The sequence below is a fragment of the Sebastes fasciatus genome, chromosome 14 (assembly GCF_043250625.1).
Source record: "Sebastes fasciatus isolate fSebFas1 chromosome 14, fSebFas1.pri, whole genome shotgun sequence".
Lineage (NCBI taxonomy): Eukaryota > Metazoa > Chordata > Actinopteri > Perciformes > Sebastidae > Sebastes > Sebastes fasciatus.
In genome coordinates this window covers 9,095,698-9,113,232 of record NC_133808.1, presented here as the reverse complement: position 1 = coordinate 9,113,232, position 17,535 = coordinate 9,095,698, and the positions used below count along the sequence as shown (strand labels likewise).

Genomic DNA, 17,535 nt, shown 5'->3' with positions numbered 1-17,535 from the left:
AAGATGTTTACAAGCTTATGGTCCTAAAAAATGTCCCCCTACAAAAATCTGGTAGTGATGATGACTTAAATTTGGATGTGTAGACGACTGAGGGGTTTGCAGAAAATTACTCCAATCAAGTTTGGACATTTGCTCTTTATCTTTACGAGGAAATCCTTCTCTAGACATGTTTTTAGTGTTTGGTGTAGTTTTATGGAGACAAAGATCTGCTTGTAACAAAGCTGCTTTATTGTTTCGTTTAAGAGATTGTATGTTTCTGTCATTTTGTACTTAAAGGTGATAAATTTGGAATTTAGAACATCAATATAGCAGCAAAACTATGCTATGACACGTTTCCGCAATTTGTGGGTTACCTTCTAGACACAGCCTAATTTTATCACTCGGCAGTCGAGCCATTTCGGCTTCATGCTCTACTGAGGAACTTTTATAGGAATGAACGGGGAACCACCTCCAACGCTGTATCCAGATCTCTTTATCCATCCATGCTATGATGTAGTGGAGTTATGTGAGCAGAGAATGAAGTCTGTGTGTTGTTATCTGAGCTTCTCTGTGCTTTGTTTACGTAGTCAGCCCGGCCGCGTGTGCATCTTAGTGCATGTGAGTCCCAGTGTGTTTTTCCCACTGGCTAGCTAACCGCTCTGCACCGCGATCTTACCGCAGTTATCACCGATAACGCCGTCTTTACCGACCCCACAGGTTAACCACTGTTAGCTCTGTCAGCACTGTTGCCGTTGTTTGCACTGTTCGTACTGTTAGCATCGCAGCTAGTCGCCGCCTCAGTTGTCGCCATGTTGAGAGCTGTATGGAGGCAATCCTTCAATGATAGGCCTAGATATGCTCTGAATTTGGAATTTAGCACCTTTAAACCTATTAGAAAAATGGCTTTCACAAAAGAAGGATAGGTCAGATTTGATCCATTTACACATAATAGTAAAAAAACAAATAGGTACTGTATTGAACCATTAACCCTGTATTGTACCACAATACTGTCACACACTTGCTGATTGGTGAATATCTATTTGGTTGTTTTGGGTTTTCTTCTATTTTGTCTGGGTATGTTAGAACTATCATTGTACTTTTACACAACCAGACAGCTTGTTGATGGAGTTGTTAGAAGCAGTGGCGTAAATGTCGACGGTGCAACCGGTGCGGCGCACCAGGGGCCCAGAAGCTGGCACTTCTGTTACATCATGTAAACAAACCACGTAGGCTACCTTTCAGCTGTGCGCTCGAGATCAGACTGGAGACGTAACCACTTATCTTTCCTTCGTTTGTTCTTTTTAAACAGAAAACACACGTTTAATATTCTGATATTTACTGGAAATGACCCAAAAATACAATATAGCCACCAGCAGTAGGAAACTTTCAGCTCTCTGGCAATCTTCCTTCAGCCAGCTGCCACCTTATTAAAGTTTTTGTGGTGAAATGAAGAGGTAACGTATAGATAACTCCTCATTTCAACTTCACCAATCAGCCGTTCCCGGTCCATTGAGGCCATTTTAAGGCGATTTAAAAGCGATTTCAAGGCGATTTCAAGGTGAGCGGCAGAAATAAATAGTCTAACAAAAGCTCACAGCCAGGACATTCAAATCAAAAAGGACGTGGTTCTTAAGCAGTGTCTTTAATGACTTTGCAGAGCAAACGACCTGTAAATGTCTAATGGGTGAGTATTGGTTTATTTTGTTATTATGGTGTGGGATCAGGGATTTAAATCTATAGCACTGTAATTGTTACGTCTCATATGTTGGAAAATGCGCACCGTCTGCGCAATGTCTGTGAGAACATTTGGGTCCAGGGCTGGCTGTTAAATTAGCGTTGATAAATCTGGCGCTCCGGCTGCTGTCCGTGGTGCTGATCTAAGGCTGGTTTGCAGGATGGGAGTTGCATGGTGAGCCTCTCCATGGTGGCATAGCTATTGTCTGCTTTGCAATTGTCTGGAGGGGTTATTTGTACATGCGTGTGTGCGCACGAGCGTGCGATTGTGTTTGGGACGAGGGCCCAAGAAACAAATGTGCACCGGGGCCAATCACAACTATGTTACGCTGCTGGTTAGAAGTCGTGTTTCTTCACTGATGGAGCTAGGCCTGCAGTTTCCACCCCGTCTCCAGTCTTGGTGCTTCGCTATTCTGAACATGTCTCTGTTTTATTGATTCTGTTTGTCTCTGATTATCAGCTGACAACAGCGAGGTGTACTTGAGCTGTGATCTGCAATGTATTGTATGCACATCCACATATTTTATCAGGTACAATTCGCAATGTTTGATATAAGTGCCTGCAAACTGAGTTGATGCCCGTTTCATTAAGTACAGTTTAGACAAATAGTCTCGCACACTGCTCATCTATTCTGCTATCTCGGGTGCCAAGTATGCAGTTAAGTATATTGTTTTGGACTGCAGCTTGAATAACAAGGAGGATTATTAGCCATCTAGTGTTTTTAAGAGATAAAACCAGATCCGAGAGAGTGAGAATAAAACCAACCAGAGAATCAGAAAACCCTGGCTCCGACTCCGAGCAGCTCTGACTGGGTACTTTAGAGATTTACTGAATTAATTTGTACATCTATTCATGTTGCAACTTTCCCTAAATGAACATTTTCATAAAAGAAAAGAAAACTCCACATCGTAGCTGCGGCTCAGAGAAATAGTTTGGGATATGAACAGAGGAATATTATTACCAACATTATGTGGAATTGCTGCACGTGTACAGCAAAACTCCTGAAAGAGCTCGCCATAATTATGTTTCTAATGGCCTCTGGTGTGCACTATGTGACAGTAAGTGTATTGATGCTGCGCAGCCTTTCTGCAGTTGCTCCTCCCTGTAGTCTCTGCTACGTTAATCCCTCCCTACATGTATGTTCAATGATTTATGGTCATAATAACCCAAAAAGAGGATTAAGCTAATTAAACCACAATGCTGTGCTTGTAGTGAACACATCGGGAGGGAATACACCGCCCCCACATTTATACCACACACACACACACACACACACACACACACACACACACACACACACACACACACACACACACACACACACACACACACACACACACTGAAGAAGCTGCAGTGTCTCCAGGGTGTCTTTTTTTTTTTTTCTCAGTGAATGATTCTGCCTTTAAGAGCTCATCGTTGGTTAGCATGACTCGACTGTAGAATCATCAGAAGATTAGAGATACTGCAGCTAGCGGCCAGGCTACCAGAAAGCTAGCCGCTCCATTCTGGATTAGCTATAATAAAGCTATGGCCGCGGGTTCTCCTGGCCGTGCTAGGTGCTGCACCCTGGAATGTAATGCTATACTTAAAGCCATGCGATGGTCACTGGGATCATATAAGCCTGTAACACGCTGGATTAATGATGCCAAGGTTGCCGTGTATTAATACAGTAGAGGGTCTGCAGGCTATGTACTGTAATCCTGATGAACACCAAGGAAACTGGATGATGACAACTGGAGGCCATGAAGCACTCCAGATACTGTAAATGGCGCTGTGGTTAAAAGCTAAAGTTGAATAATGTTATAGCTTCAGGTGGTGCAAGTCTGCACAGGCCTCATGCTGCTGCAGATAAGTGATGGATTCAGCCTTAGTTACTCAGGGTAAAAGATGTTCAATCCAGAATGCATTTTGACATGAAAACAGATTTAGAGGATTTATGAGAATGTACAAGTCTGTGGTACACTAGTCCCTGTCACTTGAAAAGTATAGTGATGTACTGGAAATCGAAAATCAAAACAACCTCCGATATGAATATTGCATTTTCAGACAAACAATTCATAAAGTTTCTACTCTAGGTGTTTTTTGTGATTTTGCACATACTGAATCAATGTGGTCTTTGGTTACCACATAAAACCACAAAAGTACTGACACAGCTGCTTCATCGATTAACAGTGTGGGTGCTGATGCAGCAGGCTCCAGTGAAAAATGCAGGGTTACTTCAAATAAAGTTGAACCTGGCTCAACTTTTGCTGTAATACATTGTCACCGGGCAAGGCGCTGCATTTGTCAATCAAATATGTGCCAGAACTAGGGCTGTCATAGTTAACACATTAACACAATCAATCTCCCAGAGGCTGTAGCGGGCTCAGTTTGAGAAACTGTGTGAGTGACCTCAAGCTATGTGAATGAAAATGGGTTCTATGGGTACCCACGAGTCTCCCCTTTACAGACATGCCCACTTTATGATAATCATACGCAGTTTGGGGCAAGTCATAGTCAAGTCAGCACACTGACACACTGACAGCTGTTGTTGCCTGTTGGGCTGCAGTTTGCCATGTTATGATTTGAGCATATTTTTTTATGCTAAATGTAGTACCTGTGAGGGTTTCTGGACAATATTTGTCATTGTTTGGTGTTGTTAATTGATTTCCAATAATAAATATAATTGATGATTTCCAATAATAAATATATACATACATTTGCTTAAACCATGTTGACATTAAATACTTGAAAAATCTCCCTTTAAGGTACATTTAGAACAGACAAAAAATGTGCAATTAATCGCGATTAATCGCATGATTGTCTGTGATTAATCGCGATTAATTTAAATATTTTAATTGATTGACAGTCCTAGCCAGAACATAAATTATGTTGTAAAATAAGGGAAAATATTTCTACTTTTGACCTGCTGATCTTCACCACTAATGATAAAGTGATTGTCTTTTCAGAGTTGCAAAATCACTGCAGTATTTTGACGTCTGGTTAGCCTTCAAACTAATGTACCACAACAGTATCTGAAACAATAGCCCCTTTTTTGCACTGCAGGAACTTTCCCCAGGGACTAGGAACCTTTTAAAGTACTCACTGCGTTTTGACCGCAGGGACCAGGGTCTAAATTAAGTTCCGGGGACATTTTACCCCCCAAAAATGCCATTGTCGGGTGGGCAGGGGGTGTAGCACTTTCTGAAAGTACAGGAACTTTCAGGGATAACTGTTTCAGGACGAGGAGAGAGCATTTCTCTTTGTTTGATAACATTGAAAGTAAAATTAGGCTCTGCTGTCGGTCTTCCTACTCGTTTAAAAATAAAGACAGAGAGAAAAAGAGAGGCAGCGTGAAGGAGGTGAGAGGGCGAGCAGTATAATATATTTTCTCTGATTGTTGCATTCTAAAGCAGAAAGAAATAGCAGCAGCCCTTGTCCCATGTCATGTTGTTTTTTTCATATGTCAGCGGACTATAACTTGCCTAATCTTCACAGGTCTTTAGATCACTGAGCATATTAGTTTGAAAAGTAGTCCAGGGACTAAAATTATCAGAAATGTCTTGGTGGAAATGCAGCTAAAATTGCCCTTATTAACACAGGCCTTTGCAGCTTTGTGGAATTGATTGAAAGGTCTTATTTCCATGTGTTAGGAGCAATAACTCGTTCAGAATATTACAAGAGGCTGCTCCTTATCGAGTAACCTTCTTACTATGACGGATGTGAACTTCAGTTTAGGTGACTTAATGCTGTTTAAACTCAAGCAAATCACAAATTCATCATAATCTGCATCAGTCAAAACCATCTTCACTCATGTGTCTCCTTCATCAACTCAGAGCCCGTCTCCACATGCTAACACTTCGGAGAGCTCACAGCAGACAGCCCCTGGACACATTAGCCTGGTGTGTGTTCTGTCTGAGGGTCACTGAGAGGGCAGCAGTAGTTAGCAGCTAAAGCTGCATGTCAGACCCAGTTGGACACGGCTGAATTACCAATGTCATTTACTAGCAGTCTATCACTCATCGGGCAATTACTGAGGCAGGGCCTTTTGGCCCTGAGCTGGTATAAGACTCAGGAGGAAATTAATAAAATCTAGAGGATCACCTGATAAGCAGAAGAAGACGAGGAGAGGTTATAATCTCTCTTAGAAAACTCAAATGTCGGATGTTTTCTCCACAATTTGGGTTGTGTACATGTGCTGGGTTTTAGTCTTACTCAAAGATCCAGGTTTAAGCACATTGTTGAAGTTACTACATCTTGTAGTGCTGGCGCTAGGGCTGCACAATTATAAAAATATTAACGCGATCATGATTTGGGCTTTCCACTATTAAATGTGCATGATCGACTGCAATATTGACGTTTAGAATGCATGTTCCGCTCATAGCTCTGCTAAATATCTAATTCAAGCGCTTCCTAAACTAACAGCCAGCCACCAACCGGTGATCAATGTTTTGGCTTCACTTTTGGGGAGCTGTCATGCCGCTGTGTGCACACCCTACAGCGGTAGTCCAGAGTAGAAGATATATATATATACTGTAGAGCAGATGGGCAAAACAAAAATGCACAGAATTTAGGTGAACAACCTTATTTTTAGTCTTGATTTGATGCAAAGATTTGTTAATTAGCAGGAATGTAGCCCAATGTGAAAGTGACAGCAGTGCACTGTTGATTTAAATGTGAAAGTGCAATAAACACATTTTGTCACTTCAATCAAAGAATAATCCTGATAAATTATTTTAATCTCAACATTGATCAAAATAACTATCATTTTGGCCATAATCGTGCAGCCCTAGCTGGTGCTTGTACTAGGACATGGACACATTTTTCATTGTGTTGGTTCTGAAACCACAACATGTTGGGTTGAGACGTAAAAATGCTGACTATCAGCTTTACTTTAAGTGTGTTAACAGTGAAGGAATGATAGTAATTTCTGTATAAAGTCCCCTAATGTTAGGGCACAGAAAGTAACTGGAAAAGTTGTATAAACTCTGATAAAGTCATCATTTTGCGTCACGGATTTGCTGCCAAGTCTCACAGACATCCTCAGACACTTGGCATCTTCCCAGCTGATGTTCTGTCAGGCTGTACTGCAGACAGCTTCGCTTCTTGTTTCAGGGCTCTTTGACTGCAGTTCAGCACCAAGAACGTTGCAATGCTTGTTCGTAAAACTCCGTTTTAGTTTTTATAGTCCGCATGATGTCCTGCTGCATTGTCCTAAAATTGGGGACCTGGGCCCATTTCACACAAGCCATTTGTGAGCACTGCCTAAACACAGATCATTAATGATTGTTGCTCGTAAGAGAAATTCTACCCTAGCCCTACAGGTTTCTTGCATGGATCGCAAACATGGTATTCATTTTGATCAATAAAATGTTTCAAAATGAGCGAGAGGACAAGATCTCATGTTACAAACGTGCTCAAAAGGTCCTCATGTATACACAAGGCTACAAGTCCTACAGTGTTCACCTAGTATCGATGTGAATGCTCTCAAATTGTAGCTGAAAGTCAGCACTGTAACCTCATAATCACTGCTTCATTTCAAATCCGAAGTACTGGACTACAGAGCTGAAATGATTAATATAGAGTGTACTAATGAACGTAATGAAGGTCTTACCTGTGTGAGTCCTCTGATGTGCCTTCAGATGGGAGCTCTTGGTGTAAACCTTCCTGCAGCCATTAAACTGGCACCGGTGGACTCTCTTTTTGTTCTCTGGTACTTCTCCTCCCAGACTTCCTCCTCCTCCCTGCTCGCCGTCACTGAGGGCTCCTCCTCGGCCCGGCGGCGACGGTAGCGCTCGCGCTGCCACCAGTTTGGCCGCCCCCAACCCGACCTTCTTCGCCACAAATTTGAGCGTTAGCGTGCCGTCTGCCGTCGCGGTCAGTGTTTGTGTGGATTTGATGAGGTGGCGGCCGAGCTCCGGTGACGATGGCGGCGTTAGGGATGTAACGGCGGCGCTGAGCTGTGCGGCGCTGACTCCTGCCAGGACTTGGTCCTTTGGCGTGAGGGTTTCAGTCCCGACCTCTGCTTGGGTCTTGGGCACCTGGAGGATTTTGGCCTGGACCTTGGGGAGAGTTACCAGTAGTGGAGGCGGGCTTGGCTGGTCAGGGAGGCTGGGGAGGAGGGGGTCCATCAGGTCCTCATCACTGTCTCCGCCCTGCATGAAGGTAGGCGTTAAGAGACAGTCCAGCTCCTCGTCAAAGAGCTCCGAGAGTCGCTTGGGCTCTGTCTGCAGATATCGCTCCAACTCTAGACATGTCTGCAAGAAAAGGAAGCACACGGACCCAGAGTCAGACATAAATATACTTTACACCTTGTTAGTTCACTGTTTCTTTCAACTCAAGTCACACCATCTACATATGCTAGAAAGACCTTGGTTATGGTCAGGAAAAATGTAAACACAAGTTGGTTTAACTGTTTGAACAACCGACCGATGCCATTGTTTTTTATAAATGTCATATTTAGTTGTTTTCTCCGGACTGCGGCCTGTTCAGACACCCTGTTTACTAGTCTATTTAAATACAAATACCCACTGCAGGCTTTATATTTCTCTGCAGCTGTTGACCATGTCACCTGGCACATGGCAGTCCTGAGAGAGGAGGGATTTAGTCTGTGATTGATTGCTGCTGCCTGGCCAAGCTCTCCGGAGTCCTGAACTGTGCAAGCCTTGCCTGTTTCCCTCTGCTCACCCAAATCAACCAGCCATGGAAGTTATATCGCAAGATAGAGGAAGGAAGGAGAGTCGGGGGGGAAAGTCAAACAACGAAACAAAAGGAGAAGGAAGGGAGATAAAGAGAGAGAAATGAGCAAGTATCTAGTATTTATCCAGAGATAACAGAGACATCTGTGCAGCAACTATACAGTTCCAGATTTTGGCAGCAGAGCAGCATCGCCACAGTTGTTGGTGTGCTGGGGCTTCAGTGCCTTGGTCAAGGGCACCGGCCACATTACCTCAAGGGATTTGAGCCAAAAACCTTTCGGTCATTAACCTACTTTTCTAACCTAAAGGCAACACCTCTTCTCTCTGAACTTTTATATTTTCTGTAAATCCTGCCGCCCTCTCACTCGAATTACCAATTGCACTTTTGAGGTAGACCGTTTAGTCGATCCTGCTCCTTGCTTTGATCTCTCACATCTGCAACACTGGTTTTTATTGCGATTCTGTGTGCCTCGTTCCACGGGGAAAATAAGGCACACATAGCTGTCACGGCTGATCATAATCTAATGAGATAAGAAATAAAGTTTTCACAGCTGTTTGATATAAAATGTATACTAAAAACAAGCCTTATTAAATGCTACTAAAAGGGTAAAACGAGTGTCTGCGATAGTTTGGATTTGTTTTACAAAGCAAACAGATGCAAACCAGATGGTGGAACATCAGATTCCAGAGCAGCAGTGTTAGTAATTATTTACAGACTGAAACTGTTGAAACATATGCAAAATAAAGTTTCGATCAGATGTAATCACATTCATGGTTAACCGCAATAATAACATATGAAGTGACATCCTGCAATGGCAATGCTGACCACTGGAAATTCTCACCAAAATCTGCTCTCGTTTCCCTGAAAAAACAGCTGGACTCCCTGGATTTGAAATGTGTGTGGAAGCACCTGTGTGTTCCCATAATGACGACTATTTTAAGTACTGAAAAACAACGTCTTCTCCAAATCTCATTAACGTCACCACCCAAATGTCATAAGTGTAGTCCGTCCTTGAAATGCCATTACTACAATAATCAAACTGGATCCAACTTGCAGCTGTAGGTTTCTTCCAGTGACTTTTCATGCTAATGAATGGGAGCTTACAGTCCAGCTGCGTGACAAAATCTGTCAGCAAAACTATGCAGGTGGTTCAACAAGAGGCGAAAATGATCCCTAAATCACAGAACAGAGTGGCATTCAACACTGAGGGAAGATAAATGTCCAACAACAGTGCTACTCCTGTTGCAGTTCCTCAACAATAGAAACAACAAAATGACTGAATGCTATGAATTTTCCAACACACAGCATTAAGATGTCTAACCAATCATACATATTAAAACATTAAGAGAATATGCTTAAAAACAGAGGAGCACATTGTGTGGAGTGGGGTGTGTGTTTGTTCCCCCTTACAGATAGTATACATATAGATACTTTTAACTCTGCAATGGGTAGAAATAAAAGCAAATATGATTAATTTTTATAAAACGGTCACTATATCCTGACAGTAGTGCATGAGACAGGTAATCTGAAAAAAAAATCATGTGGTTCTGTGTCCTCCGGTGCTCCTAATGGCATCTACAAGATTTCACAGACCGGAGGAAAACAACCAATCAGAGCCGAGCTGGAGCTTTGCTGTCTCTGAGCAGCTGTCAATCACTCACAAACTCCGATCAAACGGTCAAACTAGGCAGCACTGATCAAATATGAATCAAGATTTTGTTACTGTAATGACTATTTCTCCCATGGAATGTTTTCAGAAACATAGTAAAATTAGAAAGTTTGTGACCCGGCCGCTATGTTGAGATCAGTTGAGGAAATATCAAGCACCGCCCACCATTTGAGGCGAGAAATAGTCATTACAGTAACATAATATTGATTCATATTTCATCAGCGCTGCCTAGTTTGACCGTTTGATCGGAGTTTGCGAGTGATAGACAGCTGCCTCTATTGAATGAACAGCCAATAGGAACGCTCTCTCTCTCTGAAATGACCTGTGATTTGCCAATGTCTCCCGTCATTGATTATTTAAAGCCTGAAAACAGAGCCATGAGGAGGTGCAGAAGACTCCCAGAAGACAATATGCTGAACGATTATTATGGATTTTTTCGCCCAATGATGCCAAAAACATTCTGCCTACTGCAGGTTTTAAAGAGAATTGTCATTCTGCTACCACATCCTCAAATGAAAGAACATCTGACATTTGAAAAACTCATGCTTTTATGATTGATTTATCCATAGTTCTGTGTTTAAAATCACATTTCAGTTAATGATGAATTCTAGGAAAAAGATTACAATTGAAGTAATGATTTTAAAATCAAAAGGAAATCTTTAGAACCTATACTGGAGGAAACAAATCCTGAGATCTTAGCATTAATGTTTTTTTAGGTTTCTCTTTGTCAGGAGAGAGAGAGAGAGAGAGAGAGAGAGAGAGAGAGAGAGAGAGAGAGAGAGAGAGAGAGAGGGGGAAAAGACAGCAGGCCAGTCAAGACAGCAGGCCAGTCCACAGCTCTGTAACTGTCCACTCAGCACTTTCTTGCCAGCTACCTGGCTCGAGCGCTATCCTGCAGCACACTGCCTTTACTCTATCTACTTGGAATTGAATTAATTTCCTCTGTGTGGCCAAAGGCCTTTGGCAGCTGGGGGTTCTCATCCTGATCCTCTGGCTCTTTCCACCTCTGCCATCGGAGCAAATTACAGCCACTATAGGAATGCTTTTTTTTTTTTTTCCCTTAGCAGCAGCTGGTTGACTTGGTCCATTCAGACCGGCCAGCGCTGGAGCTTTGCTCCGCTCAGCCTCAGTGACGAGACAGACAAACCAACACATTTAGTCTGAACATCTGTTGAGTGGTGATAAGCTGAACTTCCCTCTCCCTCCTTTTCTCCCTTTCTTCTTCCCTTTAAAAGAATGTCTTTTTTTATTCCTAAGGATGCTCATTTGCATATGAATACAAATCAAAGATATCTCTTTGGGAGGGTTAACGCTGCTTCATAAGGAAACTTGAAAATGAGAAGCATCCATGTACAGAAGCAAAGATGACGCCAAGTAACAATGTCTTTTGTGAAGCTGATACTGTGAGGACAACCTTCGGGTTAGCCTTTTGTCCAGATTGCTTCTATGACTTGTTAGCATTGGTATTCCTTTGAGCTGTGTGTAATACAATATCTAGTCAAGCACGCTAAAGGAGGCTATTATATCTCGGTTTAAATTAGATCAGTCGTTGCTAATGCATCTAGAAACCAATACTGGAGATTATCAAACAGACATCAGGTTATCTGGAGTGGAATTTAAACAGCTAAGTGCTTTATATCAAGACAAGATAGCTGCAAGGTTTGGACAGTAGAATCACCGCTCATTGATCACTCATAGCAGAATCAAGTCCAAGAAGCCTCGCACACCCAACCAAACAAACATGGTTTCATGCAAATATGAACCCTAAAGTTAATACAATGAAAGTTAGGCCTATCAGTCCGATTATGCACCTTAGTGTAAAAGAACAGTGTTTAATGTTGACCTAAGAAGTAAATCCCCACCTAATGAGCATTAAGCTCGGATAAAGATTTAAAGGGGACATATGAAAAACTTACTTCTTCAGTACTTGTGCACATACATTTGGGTATCTGGAGTTCCTACCAACCCACAAACTGTGAAATAAGACAACCCAGAAAGTATTTGTGGGCTGTTTAGATCAGAAAACGTGTGATTCAACAAGTCATTCAGATTTCGCTCCCCTTCCTATGTCACATGCAGGCTCATTAGAATATATCTATAGATATTTATATGATCTCCACCCACCGCTTGAGAGCTACCTTTGCAAAGGTGCACCATATTTTTCTCACAAACCAATCAGAGCAGACTGGGCTTTTCTGGGAGGGGGTCTTAAAGAGACAGGCACTAAAACGGAGCGTTTCAGATGGAGGGTGATTACAGGTATATTCAGACAGACAGTATGAGGAAAATAGTGTTTTTTGAACATTAAAGCATGTAAACATGTTCTAGTAGAAACCCAAAATAAGTGTGAACCTGAAAATCAGCATGATATGTCCCCTTTAAAATCCCCCTTTCCCCCCCCCAAAAAAAAGTCATGTTAGGTATATACAATTGCATGTAACCATAGCAATAAAGTCTCAGTTTTGCACATATGTGATGAAATAATCTAAACTAAAGGTTCACTAGAGTGAAGAGTTTTCAACCTTATCCCCCCCCCCCATATACAAACACTTGTTATCATCTGACATAGGTTGCGTGATGACACCTGAGCAAGTTCCATTCACTGAAGAAAGCAGAAAGCTCAAAGAAAAGTTGGTAAGTGAAGCTTGAGTAATGAATGAATAATTTATCACAGATAGCAACAATGCTTTGGCTGACAACACACAAGCCTGGAAGAGAAGCTGCCTCCGCTTTGTCTCATTACCTAGTCACATATGTCAACAATTAAACTAGTAAGTCATCTTTTATCTTAAAGGATGGGAATGATGACCAAACAATACAGCCTCTATTGGTGATTTCTGACGGCACACTGACTACCATTGTTTTCACTTGGACTAGAAATCAAAAATAGAAAGGTCTGTGTCTCCCCTGGCGGGGGCTGGACTGGTGCTGAGGATTGTGGGAGGTGGGCGGGGAGGGTAGAGAGGGTAGAGAGAGCCCGAGGCCGTGGAAGAGGAGCGAGTGGCAATCAAACCCACGGCTGGCAGTGAACGCGCCGCCTCTGACATCACACGTATGACCTTCTCCTGCGTCTGTTTCTCCTACACACCATGAATATCAGGTAACAATGACATGTATGGCCTGCAGCGTGTGTGTGTGTGTGTGTGTGTGTGTGTGTGTGTGTGTATGTGTGTCAACTGGCTAACAGCTCAGACTGATAGCATGTGTAGGGCTCACCTCCTGTCCCCCTGCTCAGTCCCACACCATATGGAGAAAGGTCAAATCAAAACACACACACACACGGGCAGCCAGTAACACTCATTCCCATAAAAAATATATTTTTTTGACCAGAGCTTTTCAACACTCGGATGGACACGACACTCTCCTGGTTGAATCATCAGTACAAACAATCAAGACACTGAGCTGAAGAAAATCTGTTTCAATGACAAAAAGTCAAAAGGTGCCAGACAGCGAACACAACAGTTTCAGGACAGAAGTCAACTAGAGACCCGCTGCAGTAAGAAAGATCCAATCACAGAGCTTCAGATTCTGTTGCTGGCAGCTAATGGTGGGCTGAAGTTAGAGGTTGAGCTCTGTAAATACATAAATAAATCATACAGCGTTCACGTCATACCTGTATTTGGCAGAATGGGATGAACGGGAACACCTCCTCTTATTCCGACTTATATTGTTAGCTCTACAGTCATACTAGATAAATGGACACCAAGACATACTATATAGCTCCTTTTTAATTAGCTGAATCAACTGTTTTAAAGGGGACATACGTCATACTCATTTTCAGGTTCATATTTGTATTTTGGGATTCTATTATAACATGTACATGCTTTGTTGGTCAAAAAACACAATATTTTTCTCATACTGTCTGTCTGAACATACCTGTATTCACCCTGTGTGTGAAATGATCCGATTTAGCGTTTGTCTCTTAAAGACCCCCTCCCTAAAAGGCCTAGTCTGCTCTGACTGGCTTGCAAGAAAAGTATGGTGCACCTTTACAAAGGTGGTTCTCAAGCTGTGGGTGGAGATACTCAGATATGGGGGGGCGGTATATTCTAATGAGCCTGCATGTGACATAGGAAGGGGAGTCAAATCTGATTGGCTTGTTGAATCACATGCTTTCTGATCTAGGCAGCCCACAAAAAACTGACTGGGTTGTCTTATTTCACAGTTTGTGGGTTTGTAGGCATTCTAGATACCCAAATGTGTGTGCACAAGCTCTGAAGAAGTGAGTTTTTCATGATATGTCTCCTTTAATATTGGATTTCATCTGGATGTAATTGTCAGCGTTGCTTTTCAGCCATTTGGCCACTAGTTTGTTTACACTTACTGTGTAATGGTTTTCAACAATTGAGAGGTATTGTAGCTGCCAGAAATTCACAATTTCACCAACTCATATTTATAACTAAGAGGCTGGTGCGGACACCACTTGGCTTTTCTTAATTATAGTCTGTATGATTTGATGTGAACGCGGTGCAAGTGCAGTGTTTTGTTTCTGATTGCAATGATGAAGGATACGGCAAATACGCCAAATCTGCAATTTTACAGGCTGGCAAGATTATGCACAGCCACTGAGGCTCATGGGTACTGTAGTGTTGCTACCTAGTATTTAAAGCTAGGGTTGGTAATCTTAGGAAACTAGCAAGAGTACGCTAGATTTAAAAAAAAAAATCCAACCAAAAAAACCCAGCCCAGTGTTGCAAACTCTTTTCCAATGAAAGTACCTAGTAGCACCAGCTCCAAAAGTCCCTAAATCTAGAGAGAAAGAGACTGACAGCCCGTCCCTCCAGTTTCAGTTCATGTACTCATTTCACAGAACTACTCCCACAGTGTTCATTTCATGGTTTTCAATGTAACTTCATTTAATTATGTAACTGTATTGAGGTCAATGTCAAACAAGGTCAAATGCAGATGCTGTATCACTGCTGAAGTGAAAGCCATAATGTGGTTGACCATGACATATTACACTGTATTTGAAAGCTTTATATAGTGATTCTACATTTAGTTTACTTATGAAAGCAACTGTTTTTTTTTGGGTGCGATCAGTTTGTTGACATATTTCTCGGAACCAGCTACCCTTTCATACACAGAGCTGGAGATAAAAACAATGGATCCATCTTGTCCTCCTGCATCCACGCTTACCTCAATGAACGTTTCTTTCCCTTTATATTTTGAGTGTTTAATTTAATATTTCGTCTAAAATAGCTACCGGTGACGTGCAGGTCCTGCCTGTGTGTGTGTGTGTGTGTGTGTGTGTGTGTGTGTGTGTGTGTGTGTGTGTGTGTGTGTTCTCAGCATGCTGAGGTCCATTAATAATGAATGCAGAGAGCAGAGGGCTCTGGATGGAAGCGCTAAGAGCTTTTGACAGACAAAAGATCATCGAGGACAGAGCTCGGCAAACAGACTGAAGTGGGTTCAGCGGGAGATGCTCCGTCTGTGTTTGCATGCACACACAGTTATGTGACTATTACCAACATTTCCATTAGGACAATGGTGAAATTAAGCCATTAACGTGATTCTGTAAAGTGACACTTCCTATAATGATCTACTTCACATGTGGTTATTGCCACATAAATGAACAACACGAGAAACATCTACAGCTTTCTGCCTGCAAGACTTTAGATTCTACGAAGCGTATCAAGAACAGACTCAGCTCTTTCTAATAGGTCCTACAGCAGTCAGTGAATGTTTAGATAATTAAATATTAAGTAGCAAAACTAGGTTTAGTGAAATGAAGCATGCTTTTGCAACTTCTTGACTCTGCATTGTTTATTTTTCTCGGTTTAATTCAAAAATTAATTCTGGTTTGCCTATTAGGACGGATCTGATATTTCCAGTTGGAATTCAGGGCCATGACTACATTTTACAAGATTACATTTGAATGCATCATGGTAGCCCTATAATTTACCATCGCCCAATACTCATTTGTAATGAGCAGAGCATGAACGCATCTTATTACAAATCCATGCAATCTCCGTTAACGTAACCATCATGGGAATGGATTACAATATAATAAGTGTCTGATTAAGTTAGTTGTTCCAAATGTTTTAAGGTTGTTCCTCCTCGGCTTATTTAGGACTTGCAGTTGTGACAAATTGTGAGATTTATGTCTTCTTCACTCACACTGAAGAACTTACACACCAACAATATGTTGTGTGTGACGTTACTGACTGTGCCACTCTGTGGCGACGTAAAACACACGGCTGCACATGTGTGTGTGTGCATGTGTGTGTGTGTATACTGTATATGCAGATATACAGTATCAGTGTGCTGAAAACCGGCTTCAATCAGCTGCTGACATCTCTAGCTGTTAGTTTAGGAAGTGCTTGATTTATGCAGCAGATTTTTCTATGAGCGGAGCATTTTAAATGTCAATATCGCAGTCGATCATGTTCATTTAATTGTGGGGAGCCAAAATTGTGATCGTGATTAGTATTTGATTTATTTTGCAGCACACAAAAAATAAAATATTTCACCATAAAAACTATCATCTACTCACCCAGATGACATAGAAAACACACAGAGTTCAGCACAAATCTCATTAAAAAAACTCCTTACACTTCTGCAAAAAGGTCTACAAATGGAAAAAGCTGTTTACCAATATCAGCCTGCCATGCTGTCAAACACTTTAAAATAACTCTTTGCTCTTAAGGTTAAGACGTCTGTGTAACGTCAGAAAGACAGATGAAGCAGCAGCAGCTCAGCCAGTAGAGGATGGAACTCATGGAACTGCTTGACAAGCTGAGCAGTGATACCGTATATCTATCTACACTTCAGACGCAGGTCAGTCTGGAAAAATTAAAACTACTGGGAAAAAGAACAGGCCAGCTCCTGCACTTTGTCCAAGCCTGATGGCTCCATGCTAACTGCAGTCGAACAGTCATATAAACCACTCCTTCTGCAGTGAAATCACAAGCAAATACAGCCAATATGTCCATCACAAGTGTCTACTGCATTAAAAGTAAAAGTTAAGTTACAAAATACCATCAAGCACAGTTAGTTTCTCAATAACAGAGGTGAGTAAATAAAGGACTGATGGTCAGAACACTGAGAAAAAGCCCCAGGTTGTAAAAGGACCCGGATTTCCTTTAAAAGGTACAGAGTGTAGGATTTGGCGGCATCTAGTGGTTTGGTTGCAGATTGCAACCCCTCTGCTCGCTCCTCCCTTTCCAGGACTTCAGTAATGTGAGCCGCCGAGTGCAAAACCATGGTAACGCTGTTTGCCTCGCTCAGATGTCATCCTTACCATAATAACAGGCAGACGGCAGCTGGCGGTACCACGGTTTTGCACTCCGCGGGTCACGTTACTGCAGTTTCACAAGCGTGTCAGAGAACTACGGTGGCCTTCAGGTAAAGTAAAAACAGGCTCTCTCTAGAGCCAGTGCCTTTTTTGTAACTTTATAGTTCCAAAAAATGGTTATCAGTTGTTGAAAGTATATTTAATTTGTAGATAATTGATAAAAAAAGAGGCAAACACAGCG

General features: G+C 42.0%; 1 protein-coding gene across 2 annotated transcripts in view; it reads right to left on the bottom strand.

Moving 5' to 3' along the window:
* Positions 1-17,535, bottom strand: part of klf7b (Kruppel like factor 7b) — an 84,325-nt gene that overhangs the window by 23,236 nt on the left and 43,554 nt on the right. For both annotated transcript variants that reach the window (XM_074658584.1, XM_074658583.1), the window contains exon 2: positions 7,307-7,949. In XM_074658584.1, the coding sequence (XP_074514685.1) occupies positions 7,307-7,949 (643 nt within the window). The remainder of the gene's footprint in view (positions 1-7,306; positions 7,950-17,535) is intronic.